General features: G+C 42.6%; 1 protein-coding gene across 14 annotated transcripts in view; it reads right to left on the bottom strand.

Annotated features, from left to right (window-relative positions):
* Window positions 1-234: 234 nt before the first annotated feature.
* The window catches only part of CSDE1 (cold shock domain containing E1), a 101,177-nt gene continuing 87,593 nt past the window's right edge, over window positions 235-13,818 (bottom strand). For all 14 annotated transcript variants that reach the window (XM_040337424.1, XM_040337422.1, XM_040337421.1 and 11 more), the window contains 4 exons: window positions 12,549-12,727; window positions 10,819-10,982; window positions 5,313-5,445; window positions 235-1,555 (listed from right to left, as the gene is read on the bottom strand). In XM_040337424.1, coding sequence (XP_040193358.1) covers window positions 1,508-1,555; window positions 5,313-5,445; window positions 10,819-10,982; window positions 12,549-12,727 — 524 coding nt within the window. In that variant the 3' untranslated portion in view covers window positions 235-1,507. The remainder of the gene's footprint in view (window positions 1,556-5,312; window positions 5,446-10,818; window positions 10,983-12,548; window positions 12,728-13,818) is intronic.

Here is a 13,818-nt window from a genome sequence, read left to right as displayed (position 1 = left end):
GAGATGTAGCGTACTGGTACTTGGTTAGATAAGGCATTACCAAAAGTTGACATGTTCAATCATATCTTTTTAAAAATACAGGCCCCGATTGATAGTGTCAATATCATAACATATTCGTGGTTTTATTGTCCACGAGTTAAATGTACCCAATTTTGCCTATGATCATTTTCTGATTGAAGGTTAATGGCCGACATGCATCATGAGTAGTTAAATAAAAGACCAGGGATTTCAAAATTAAATTGGTAAAACTTTATTCTATTTTTCAATTTCTTTGCCATTAAACAGAAAATCTGGAGCCAAGTTTTTGTTTTTACAAAGGTAGGTCTCTTAACAGAAGAACCTCTAAATCACAGAAGTAGAAAAAAAATAGAAAAACACAAGAACTCTTCCATCAATCCAGGAAGAAAGAAATCTTGATCTTTCTGGTTTAAAATACTTTGAATAAATGTACTTCCTGGCTTGAGAATTTGTGGTGGGCAGCAAAATCGTACTGGAGGGGAAAGAGGGAAAAGGCTTCAAGGTTAGAGCCACAGGCCTGCCTGGGTAATGGCAGGTTCGAGAAAGAAAAGAAAAAAAAGAAAAAAAAACAAAAAAAAAAAAAAAAAAAAACACCCAATTTTCTATCTATGCTGATGCAAAGATCAGTATAGCTATGAATAGCCTAAATAATTAATGGTATGAGTGGTTTTTGTAAACTGAATAAAATAAAATTCAGGCACATTTTATTTTCCTTTACATTTTATGAACATTTAGATGCTGCCCATGGAAGCAGCAAAGAAAAAAAACCCTGTGCGTTTTCAAAGATTATTTTTAAACTTCACACTGATGGCACATGTCACCCTTGAGGATATCTGCAGTTCCAAAGAAGTTAACAAAAAAAAAAAAAAAAAGAAAGAAAAGGCTTTCAATTCTAAACAGCTTCGGGTTTATCCACTTGAATAAAATATTCAAATCTTAATATATAAAAAAGTGAGCATTTGGCTGTCATTCAATGAAAAAGGAGCGCTTCAAAGCATTGCTGAATAGAATATATTCCACCATCAGTATGTGGTCCTCTTTGAGAAGGGAGAGAGAAAAAAAAATGCAGTAAAGGAGGTAGAATATATGCTAAACAGTGTTGAGTGCAGAATTTCAAAGGGTTAAGTCACACTTTTATATTGGACATAAGAGGGGGAAGAGAAGAGAGAAAAAAAAAAAATGTTGTGTTATGATGCACAATTCAAATCAAAGCTTCTTTAAAAAGGAAACAGAATATACTAAGGCTTCAACTTAAATCCTCACTTGCAAATGTGCATAATTTATAAAAAAAAAAAAAAAAAAAAAAAAAAAAATGGCTTCTCAGGAATTTCCGAGGTGAACGCAAGATGGAAGGTGTTAAAAATAGATGTAACTGTTGTACAGAAAATCTCCCAATTCAGGGGCTGCAAAGAAAGATGTTGCTCTCCACAATACCCCATGGCATTATACTTGATTAGGTAATGTGCTTTTATGGATGGAAAAAAAAAATTCAGTCGATGACACCAGCTTGACGGATCTTTCTCTCTATGACAAATCCCTGTATGGGTAAAAAAATAAATAAAGTTAAAGCCAGATGCATGTAGAATCAAGGACTTGCACTACAATCATGTAGAAACCAAATGCTTTTAGGACACCACCCTAAACAAAGACCAAATTGATTGAGAACATATTGATGAAGCCTTTAATAGATACTCTGCTGGATTAGACCACAGAACTCCCAATGGCCAGAATGCATTCAGTAAAAAATGATGGCTGAAGTTGGTCATAAAAAGGTGCGTCAACTTGCGGCAAATTCCAAAATCAATGGAAAGATAGCAATTTCTGGCATTACACTTATGTTCTAGAGGTCGACCGATATGGGTTTTTCTCTGGCCGATGCCGATATTTAGAAACTGGGGAAGCCGATATATGATGCCGATTTTTATGGCAGATATTTTAGGCCGATTTAAAAAAAAATAAAAAACTTCACCCACTCCACTCCTTCCTGCTTGCTCCTGTCACTTGATGTCCTCAGTACCGATGGCACTGGCTTGGAACTTAAAGATTGCACTAACAGATGGCAGTGGCGGGTGGCCACTGGCAGGTTTCACAATGAGCTGAGTGAAACTGACAGACTTGAGCTCGATGTGGGGGTGGGCAGGACCCAGCAGCTATATTACACCAACCAATGATTGGGCTACTTAAGGGGCAGGGTCACATACACGTGGCGGCCCGCCCAGATACCATCCCATTGGCTGGTGTTTGATAGCTGCTGGGTCCCACCCACCCTCCCACATCAAGCTCAATTCTGACAGCTCCTCTCTCTCCCCTCTGTTACGTGTGGAGAAGGGAGGAGGAACGGCGGTCAGTGTCAATATCGGCCTAATTTTGATAATAATCGGCCGACCTCTATTCTGTTCCCTACCCTCTCATCCCCATGTTGGAGAAAATACATGGAGGAAGCTTCTCATGTTCACATATGGTGGAATTGACCATTCGACTACAGGCAAACGGCTTACACCGACAGGCTGCAGAAGACCTGCATGGCGCTGATCTGATCTCTGGTGCAATGCTTTGCAGACTCCCAAAACAAAAAATGGTAAATGCACATTTTTATCTGCAAAAAAAATTCATCATTTTTTGTTAAAAGGTGAACTTATCCTTTGCAACTACTGCTATGCAACGTCAAGAGCACGCCCTTTATTACCTAGACTTTGTTGTTTTAATTTGACCGTTTGATATTTTTTTTTTTATATATAACTTTTCCCCTTTAACCTACTTCAGAAAACATTTGACATTAGGAAACCATCTATAATGTTACTGCTATGTTTTGCACTCGTTCACTAGTACTTAAAGCAGATGTCCATGAAGAATCTTAGTCAAAAATAGTCAAAAATATTCCAATTGCACACCTTCCAGGAAATGGCCAATAAGTAAAAGGGTGCTGAAACGATTACCGGCTGGGAACCGGAAAGCAAATCATATAAACATATTCGCCAGCACACCAAGGATCATCTTAAAAAAAACGTCCAAAAATTTAATGCATGTTAGCGATCCAGAAAAAGCAACGTTTCGAGGTCACGCAGGACCTCTTCGTCAGGCATGTATGTTTACATGAAGAATCTTATTCTCCTATGCAGTGGGGCTCTGCCAGTGGTGGGGACCAGACTGTCAGCAGATCAGGCAAGTATATCTCTGCTCTACAAGCACCTAGACCAGGGATATGCACTTAGCAGACCCCCAGCTGTTGCAGAACCACAAGTCCCATGAGGCATAGCAAGACCTGACATCCAGAGGTAGAAGCATGATGTAACTTTTAGTTTTCCAACAGCTGGAAGTCCGCTAATTGCATTTCCTTGCCCTAGACGAAAAACGAGCAGTTACACATGCAGCGAGGGCACAGTCCAACTGCGCTGGAATTTTCTTTTTTTTCCCCTAGAGTTCTGTAAGAGTGGATGTTTTTAGTGTATGTTTTTTTAGTGGTTGGACTTTAAATGATGCACTATGTATGCTACATTTATAGTCTCCATTTGCATGGACGAAAAAAATAAAAAACTTTAAATAAAAAGATATCAAAGCTTGCTGCAAGCCCAGCAAATGCCTTGTTAACAGCGCAGTGTACTGCTTTTATACAATCCGAAGCCTGAGTGAACTAGGCCTTCGTATAACCTTTAGTTAACTAAAACCAGTGCAATAACCTATAAACCTTTAGGCGCCTGCCCTTCCAGCGTGTAGCATTTGAAATTTCTAAATACAAGTGTAGGTTTTCAGAGTGTAACATTAGCTGTTGGTCTGTCATGTCATTTCAGTTAGTCTGCTATAAGATGACTGAAGCACAAAAATTACCTTAAAGCATAAATCTACACATGCAGAAGTAAAAAAAAAAATTGACCTACTACATTTGAGACTATGGTGTAGCTTTCTCAATAAAAAAAAAATTAAACTTGCTTCTTTACATTGTGAAGGTGTGTAAAATAGGTCTTGAGCTGTTAGTTTATAACACAGCCTCTATAGGAGGATTTAACACTGACACGAGGGGAAGAAAAAAAAAACACACACAAAGACCTTGGTAAATGAGAACTTCTGCTAACTTCCCTCATCCAATCATGTGCAAGCAAAAAATGCCCCCCCCCCCCCCTACGTGATTGGGTATTCTTTGCAAAGTGAAGCTTCACCATATTTAATAAACTCTGGAGCAATTGCACAGTGCATTTTTTTACCTTTAGTAAATCAACCTCAATGAAGTCTAAGATGGCTATGACAGACCTGGTGAATTTCATGCAGAATTTCTGTGCCTAAATGGAGACGTTTAGAGTACTCAGATCCAAGAAGGGGCAGCCGCTCTTTAGGTTTGGGAACTGAACAGGTTAGCGCAAGGCCTCCTGGAACTGTTTTGTTATAGGAAATAGGCCAGTAGACCAACCAGGGCTGCATGGACCAAATTATCCATGTGGCAAAGCAGGAAGGTTGGAAGTAATTAACCAGGGAGTGGGCTGGGTTAGGAGCTAAACACCAGCTTGTAGCAGACTGTTCAACTGCATTCACACATGGGTGGATTAAAATCAGAGATTTCAAAAACGCCCAGGTGTGAATGGCAAATCGCACGTTTCAGATTCACTTCATTTGAATGGCACCTAAACTCGATGCGGTTCTGTCACGATAAATCGTGCTGCGATTGCAGCAAACCACTTTGCATGAAGCATGTTGCCCAAAAGAAGCGCCTAAACTTTTTTGGGCGACAAGCATTGCGATTTATTGTACGGCAATCGCAGCAGAACCATATCGCATTTTTAAGATGCCATTCAAAAATCAATAGCATCTCAAATGTGCATTGTGTGATTTGACATTCAAACCTCGTTGATTTGAAATTGCAGGCAGAATTACAGCAAACCTGCCCACGATTCAAAAGGTAGAACCAGATTTGAAACCGTGGATTAAAAAGGGAGCTCTTCTAGGCCTACGGTCAAAGGGTAAGTCTTTCAAGGCCAAGATGTTGCTTGAAGGTCATCTTCCAGGCTTTACCTGCACATCCAGTCTAGGGGGTTTGGGTACGGCACTCCAAAGTCAAGTTTGGGAAATGCAGATTTGGATAGCTGCATATAAAGACTAGTTCAGCAGCAGGGATATTGACTGAAGAAAAAGCAGCTAGCAAAATGGTTAGATGGTTCCTGGACTCTAGCATAAAACAAGACATACTGGGAAGAGGAGTTATCTTTTTGTAGGCGTCAGTAGTAATGATCGGGAAAGAAAGTAGACAATATAAAGCTTCTTAAGCAAGATATTTACATCCAAGTCAGTACAAAAAAAACACGCACCTTGGTGTTATCCGGACCTCTAGGCTGACGCAGAACCATAAGACGGGGTGCACTAGCATCATCCAAAGTTATGCTCTTTAGCCGGCTCACCAGTCTGTCAGGACGTGGAGCCGCTACCATTTCAGGGCCTTTGCTGGAAGAGAAAACAAAAATTTTATGTAGTACCTTATTCAATAGGTTTATGCTTTTTTGTGCACTATAAAACAAATTGAATTGCAAGCCATTCCATTAAAGCATACTACCATGCATCACCCAAGGCATTTTTTTGTACTTACCATAAAATCTTTGTTAATGCACATGTTCCACCATGAATTCTGACTACTGGGTTATACAGCCAATTAGAAAAATTTGGACACTAGCAAGGGGGGGGGGGGGGGGAAGGGGGGGAGCCACACTGCGACTCCATAACATTCAGCCTCTGGAATGAGAAAGGTGCTTCCCAAAAAAAAGGTACAGGGCAGCAAGCCGTTTGGAAGGCATGACCAGCTCATCGTGTTTTTTCCAGTCACCATTAAAGAATGGAAGAAGCAGGTAGACCAAAATTATTGGCAGTCCCAAGGACCCTAAATGAGCCTACACTGGGTAAAGCGCTAGTAGCAGCTGCAGACTGATCCTCAAATTTAAGGGTGGTATAAACCAACAAGAACTGTCTCCAAGTCTGGGAATAACAGCAGCAGTCAGCAATTTCTCATCAAGTGAAGGTGCAGAGACCGCTAATGCCATAACCACATCTGATAAGGACTCTGCAGGGGAAGACATGAAAGTAAGCTTATGCCCTCTGCAGTCAGCAAACAAGTTTGTATTTTTGCCCATAAATGTCTGCATGGCCGTGATGAAATCCAAACATGTTGCACAGAAAGGCACGTGCAATGTAGCTTAGGGTAAAAAAGTTGGCCTTTAACATGTAAAACCAACATCTGGTAACAGGAGGAGCTCAGGAGGTGGAACGTGACCAGTAAGAAAAAACATTCCAGATAGCTGGGTAGAGAGACCAGCTTCAGCAACTTCTAGATGAATCTTGGAGAAAGTTAGGATTTTTGGTTTACCAGTAAAATTATTTCTGTGGGTGAAGCTGTTGTACAGCTCACCCAGGGCGGTTATTAGAGAGGAGGGACACGCTTCTGAACCTTTTACCCTGCATAGGGGCACTCGTCAGGGGTGCCCGTTGTCCCCGCTCCTCTTCGCCGTTGCTTTGGAGCCCATGGCCTTGATTTGAGCAAACCAGGTGGTGAGAGGTTTACAATATAGGGGGATTCCGGAGAAAATCATGTTGTACGCCAACGACACCATGCTGCTTTTCGGGAGGCTATGGAGGTGGTTGGCAGGTTTGGGTCCTACTCCGGCCTGATTAACTGGACCAAGTCTTCGTTACTGTTGCTGGATGATATTCCGGGCAGTGGTGAACAGACAACACATGGGGTACCGGTGTCCTCTGGTTTTAAGTATCTAGGCATTCAGATTACTTCTGGACTCCGTGATTTTATCTCACTTAACTTGACGCCATTATTGAATAGAATCCGAGATGGAGTTAAAATTTGGTCCCGTCTTAAGATGTCCTTGGTGGGGAGGGTTAATCTTATAAAAATGATTTTCATGCCCCAGCTCCTATACCTTCTACACAACACTCCTCTGGTCAGCCCTCCCTAATCCTTGGGTATACTACTTGGCAGCTCAGGCGCAGCATATTGGCAGGGCTATGCTGGATGAGCAGGATCTTGAGGGAGGTACCAGACAGTCGGACCCCATTAGGGCCCTGATGTGTTACACCACTGGCTTTGACAGTGTACCCACTTGGTATAGAGGCCTTGGCGTATTCAAAGTCAAACGGTTTCCCACGTATGGATGCAAAAAAAATTTGGAATAAACTTTGGCAGTTGCAGGAGGTAGAGGGATTCACTGGTTACAGCCCGATATGGGACAATATATAATGAGGCGTTGCTCTCATTGGATTGCGGAGCACGGTGGAGGAGATATGGGGTCACGCATACGAGTCATATTTTTGCGGCGGGTGAACTGATCGCTTTCACTTCCCGCAGACTGCCATTTTATTACATGCAGTTGCAGCATGCAGTGAGGGCACAGTCAAGGGGGGAGGGGTCCCGTGGGTTCATTCGCAGACACCAATATTCAAACACATGGCTGAAGTATCTCAGTTTAAGGGCTTCATTTCTAGAACCTACTCTGATTCGTAATGTGTACCTGGAGGGTTTTACCCTTAAAGCTTTTGATAAATGGGAGAGAGAGATGTGGGAATGTTTGAGGATGAACAATGGGAGGAGGCTCTCCAGGGCAGTGCAGTTGTGCTCCTTGAACGTGGCCCAGAGGCTAGCTCAACTGTACATTGTTCTTAGAGTTCATTACACGCCCGACCGGCTGTTCAGGATGGGTGCGAGACCCGACTCCAACTGCCCCAGGTGTGCGAGAGATCATGGTGATCTAATCCATTTGTTGAAGCGGTGCCCCAAACTTCATCTATTCTGGTCAGGGGTTTTAGGTACCATTAATGAAGTATATCTGGTTGTTGTACCCACTGATCCAAAACCATGCTTACTTGGAATTTTGGATGGCATCCCCATGGATGACAATTTCAGGCAGGCCAACATTTCTAGCGTACCATTACAGAGGTTATATTCATTACTACTTGGGTTATACACCGTCACCTTCAGGTAAATGGACAAAAAAGAAAAAAAAGGCAGGAATCTGTGACTTAACCAATCCAAGCTTAAAGCGGTGGTTCCCCTAAAAATAAAGTTTTGACATTGCATTTGCTATGATAATTACAGTTAGAATCGGCTGGTTTTATGTAAAAAAATACCTTCGTACGTAGCGTTTGTATTATTCGTTCCCACCGCCACTTCCGGGTACGATGCTGGCGGTGGGCGTTCCTAATTGATGGACAGGCATCCGACCGACGCATCCATCGCGTCACGAGATGCCGAAAGAAGCCGAACGTCGGTGCGGCTCTATACGGCGCATGCGCAACGACGTTCGGCTTCTTTCGGCATCTCGTGACGCGATGGATGCGTCGGTCGGATGCCTGTCCATCAATTAGGAACGCCCACCGCCAGCATCGTACCCGGAAGTGGCGGTGGGAACGAATAATACAAACGCTACGTACGGAGGTATTTTTTACATAAAACCAGCCGATTCTAACTGTAATTATTATAGCAAATGCAATGTCAAAACTTTATTTTTAGGGGAACCACCCCTTTAAGAAAGCCATAGGTTTGAAGCATGAAACGGACAAGATGGGAGATCAGTGTCCTGCCTGTGATGTACACCAAGAAACATGATTTTACAGGTAAAGCAAAAATCTAAATTTCTTAATTGTACATCACAGGGCTTCAATTTCTTAACTACCCAGGATGTCCAAAAGCACTGAACACGAGGGAAGGCCACCCAGCAATATGGTGAAACAATCATGCAGGGTGAATCATGCAGAACTAGGCAGGGAAGTGGCTGTGCTAGTGTTGGCTCTGGTGCACCGTTTTGTCGGCCCCAGCTCCCCTCCTGCCCATCCCAGTGTGCCACGAGAGGACCGAGAACTGACGTCTCTGCATAAAGAATGAAGGCCAGTACTGTAGTCTGCCGTGCCCAGCCCCAATACCCCCAAAGTGACCTATCCTGCTTCTCCCATGTAGTGTGCCCTCCCGACCACTTGTACACCGTTTCACAAGCTGAACCTAGAAATCAGCATATCTGGGAAAAAAAACCCCAAAAAAAACCCACACACAAGTATCACCTTAACCACTTCAATATAGAGCACCCCCCCCCCCATGCAAATTTTCAGCATTGTCGCACTTTGAATGACAATTGCGCAGTCATGCTACACTGTACCCAAATATTTTTCATAATTTTGTTCCCACAAATGGAGCTTTCTTTTGGTGGTATTTGATCAATCCTGGGATTTTTTTTTTGCAGAAAATAAAGTTTTTCGTTTGTTACAAAAGTTTGTAATCAAGTACGTTTTCTCCTTTACCCGACGGGCACTGATGGGAACGAATATGCGTCACTGATGGGCATTGATAGGTGGCATTGCTGGGCATCACCTATGGCCACTGATTAGCATCAATTGTGGGCACCAAATAACATCCCTGGTGGCCAGGGGTGGCGTACATGGTGGTCCTGGGAGTGCATCCTGAGGGGATACTCAGCACAGATCCCCCGTCAGAGAAGCAGCCGATCAGCTCTCCTCGTGACCGACAGAAGCGAGTGAAGAAAAGCCGATACAATGCCTTAGCTGTGATTAGACAAAGCTGATCACGTGGTAAAAAGTCTCCGTCAGACTCTTTACCTAGATCAGAGTTGTGGTGTGTCAGACTGACACGCCGCACCACTGATCGCCGCAGGCATGCCGGCTAGTTATTCTAAACACATCATATGATGTCCGATCAGGATAACTAAACCACTTTGCCTATGTCGTTTTGCTATATGGCGGGTGGCAAGTAACCACCTCAACGCAGAGCACCTTCACCCGCAAATTCCATAGATTGTTATTTTATTCTCTAGTGTCCAAGAAAAAAAAAAATATATATCCCGTTTAGTGGTTCCAAGTAATTTTCTAGCAAAAAAAAAAAAAAAAAAACACTAAGAAATGAGAAGTGGTTATATATATAAAAAAAAAAAAAAAGACAGGTTTATCTTGATGCATTAGGATAAAAAAAACCTGTGCGCAGCAGCCCCCCTAATAGTTACCTAAGCCCAATCTCGAGCCAACGATGTTGCGCGAGACACTTGGCTGTCCGGGACTCTCCCTCCTGAATGGCTGTGAGATAAAAGTGAGCAAGCCAAATCAGGAGCAAAAGGGGGCAAGGCCAAGTTGCAGCTCTGTTTGAATTGCTTGCTGTGGGGGCACTCGGTAGGAGCCAGGAGTGCCGGCGACCCGAGGAGGATTGGGGCAGCTCTGTGCAAAACCACTGCACAGAGAAGGCAAGTACAACACTATTTGTTTAAAAAAAGCAAAAACAGACTTTGGCACCTCCAATCACACTGATGCTCTGTGAGCTGTAGATATGAACATTTCAGTGGTTCCCCTAGATCTCAAAACTTTTTGCAAAGGGTCCTTCCAAAAAGAAAAAAAGGCTGTGAATCCCTGGTTTAGAAGCTGGGCCTCTTGCCTTGTAGAGGAAAGGCAACCTATCCTTAGAACAAAACTCCGACATTGTTCAGAAATCCATGAAGCCTGCCACAAGGCTTTCTTCTAAGAAACAGATACGTTTTTTTTTTGTTTTTTTATGGAAAAAAAGGGTATGTTGTGTGAACTGTAAACCCATAACAGTAGAACTCTCAAAATTTAAACTGCACTTTAAAAATGTATTTAAGTAGCACTGGTTTGCAAAAGCTTCCCCTTCTCAGTTTGAACACTGCTAGGCATGGGAATTAAGGGACAGGCCAGTCTAAATCTAGCGCTCAGCATTTTTCATACCTGTCTGGAGTTCTGCTTTCTTAAAGAGGAAAAACATGTTACATCAACAAGCAAAATAAAGCCAAAAAATAAGTGAATTACCTTAATAATGTAACATTACAGCCACTACATTTCCCAGTGCGCTGATTAAGAATAACTGAGAATTCCACCTCATCTCCTGCCTGCAGCTCTACTCCATCTTGGATTTCCTTTACGTGGAAGAAAAGCTTCTTGCTGTCACCAATTTCATAGTTAATGAAGCCAAACTAAAAAAAAAAAAAAAACGCATTTCAAATAAGCTAGACTCAACTTGATAATGTGGTAAAATGTGTGTATACATTTTCATATCCCATTTAAAAGATATTTCACCCATCAATTTTAAGCAGATAATACATTACAATAGAGACACCAGTTATAGTTGACAGTAAAAGTACCACTTACACTTACCGGTAACAGGTTTTCTAGGAAGTCTTCCAGGACGGCAGACCTACTTAGGTGTGCTGTCCTGGAAGATGACTGGGAAAACATGAGTTCCCCAACGTGAACAAGACATGGAAGAAAAAGCAGGCAACAAGGCTGTGATCGTAAGATGTTTTTTCACCTTAATGCATAGGATGCATTAAGGTGAAAAAACAAACCTTTTACAACCCTTTTAATACCTTCAATTATTAGCCCAGGCTTTAAGTGTAAATTAAAGTGGTTGTAAACCTAAGACATGAAATATTAACAAGGCATATTTTTCTATAGTGATTACTTATCTTAAGATTGGGTGTAATTTGTGTCTGCTGCTTCGCTCCTCTGATATCGGCATTAGTCACTTCTGACAAGTTTTCCCGACACCAAGAGAAAAATGGTGACGGGGAGCGACCTCCAGCTGAATGACAGCCTCAGCTCTGTTCATGTGTGCTGTGTGAAGGGGGGGGGGGGGATGTCCTCCCTTCAATCAGCTCTCCTTACTGAGCTCTGCAGAGAGCAATTTCAGCTCTCTGCCCCTTGAACAGCTCAGACTAGCTTTATAAATTCTGCACTTCAAATTGATGTAGAGAATACTGTAGATAAACAGGTGCAACGTATGTAGGAAGATTTGTTTGATCCCAGTTTATCTGGGTATGCAAGTGTTTACAACCACTAACTCTTGAGGTTGATATAAAAGAGCCCAACTGTCAGATTGTTGGAGCCTCAGGGAACAGTAGTGGCTTTGTAATATTACAACTAAAAGGCAGGGCTTAAAGTGTTACTAAACCCACAACAGTAAAATCAGTCTGTATATGCAGTAAAGCATGCTTGTTCTACTCACTGTGCAACCCAAGGTGTTACTCCTCCTCATTGTGTAAAAAGGCTGTTTGTGTCTTCTCTGATCCTGCCCTTCAGTTAGTGTCCCCAATCCATCTTCTGATAAGGCAGAGAGTTTGGAGTCACTCTGCACATGCTCAGTTTGGTGTGTGTTTTTTCTTGGGAGGGTGCATGTGATAAGCACAGAGCCAATCAGCACTGCCCAGAGGGTCAGGTGTCCTGCAGCCTCAAAGGACAGCCAGAGGAAAAATGCTCCAACAAGCTTTAACCAGACACTGACAGAAGTCACAAAAGACTGCTTATATACTGCTCATAAGAGGCATTTAGGGGTATATATTTACAAAGACAATTGCATTTTTATGTTCTGTGGGAGACTATAGTGAACGTGGGGTCTTGGGTTTAGTAACACTCATATCTTGAAGTTGAGGCCTTGTGTTAGGCCAAAGGCTCCACAAACACAGGCCTTGTGAAATCTCCTGCAAGTTCTATTTGATAAACACTATCGCTGACCTAAAAAAGGTATCAACTGTGGAACTCACCTGATCTTTCACACATTCAACAGTACCCCTACGTAGTGGCTCAATGTTGCAGGCCATTGTCTGCCCATTCTGACTCAAGACACAGAGCTGGAATTTGACAGTTTCTCCTTTCTGTAGACAATCCGCTTTATTTGCCATTCCCACGATGCCAAAGGGGATAAGATGTCCTTTCATGCTAGCTGGAAAACAGATTAAGAACACCGACTTAAAGGCAGAATAAAAAAAAAAAAAATGAAAAAATAAAATAAAATAAAAAACACCTGTTTAGCCCCTTCTACAGAGCTCCAAGTGAAGTTTACACAACCATTTAAAAGCACTGGAGCAAAGACCTACTCGGTTAGTAAACAGAGCTTTGTCAAACCCTCACAAGGGTAAATATTGGAACGCCACACAAGAGTGTGAAAAACCAGGACACTCCCCCCACTACTTCGAGTCCGTTTTGTAGCTAATACAGCATAAGGCAAGCAATGAAAGGAAGAGAGGGTGTCCAGTACTGTACTCCAAGACATGGCATTCACAAAGTAGTAAAAATTCCTATCTTAATTGCACAGTACCATATACAATGGGACGTCCCAAAACAATGAATAGGAAGGGTGGGCAATCACTAGGCAAACTGAACTGTGCCAACAGCACCCCAGAGAGCCTCTGCAAGATCATTGAAGCCAAAAAGGTACATCAGCAGAAGATTGGGCATTCAGGCATTATCTTCCTGGAAGAGGCTTTCCTCGATTTTAGAAAGGTAGGATTTGAACTCAAACTCCTATCGGCATGGCTGTTGAAAGCCAAGTATTAAAGCCATTGACCGAGAAGCGGTATTGAAGAGAGGGTCTTGAGGAGATTGGTCCGTTAGTAAGAGACAAGGAGGTGGTCTGCTATTGGTCCAAGAAATAAAGAATGAGCACAGATCTAGTGCAGCGTTAATGCTTTTACAAATCAATGCACTCGCATGTATGGCATAAAGCAATGGGCCCATTAGTGTCAAATTGCACCTAGGAGCAACGAATGCTTCTTGCTGGTGAAAAAGCTCAAAAATTACGCGCACACACACGCGCAAGTCTGTAGAAGTGAAGAACTCAGCAGTGATCCAATGCCTGTCAGCGGGTGGCATCAGTGAGTCAGAGCAGACTAAAGATGGAGACGCTGGAGCTCAGCTGGAGGGGGAGAGGAGCAGAACACCAGCTGAGAGTGAGGCACGTCAGGGTCACTATTGGTATTGCATTTTGGGGTGATCCTCCTTCAAAAGGGTGTAACACGCAACCCTGATGTGCAT

The sequence above is a fragment of the Rana temporaria genome, chromosome 2 (assembly GCF_905171775.1).
Source record: "Rana temporaria chromosome 2, aRanTem1.1, whole genome shotgun sequence".
Lineage (NCBI taxonomy): Eukaryota > Metazoa > Chordata > Amphibia > Anura > Ranidae > Rana > Rana temporaria.
The sequence above is the reverse complement of the archived record's forward strand: the minus strand, read 5'-3'. Positions and strand labels throughout refer to the sequence as shown.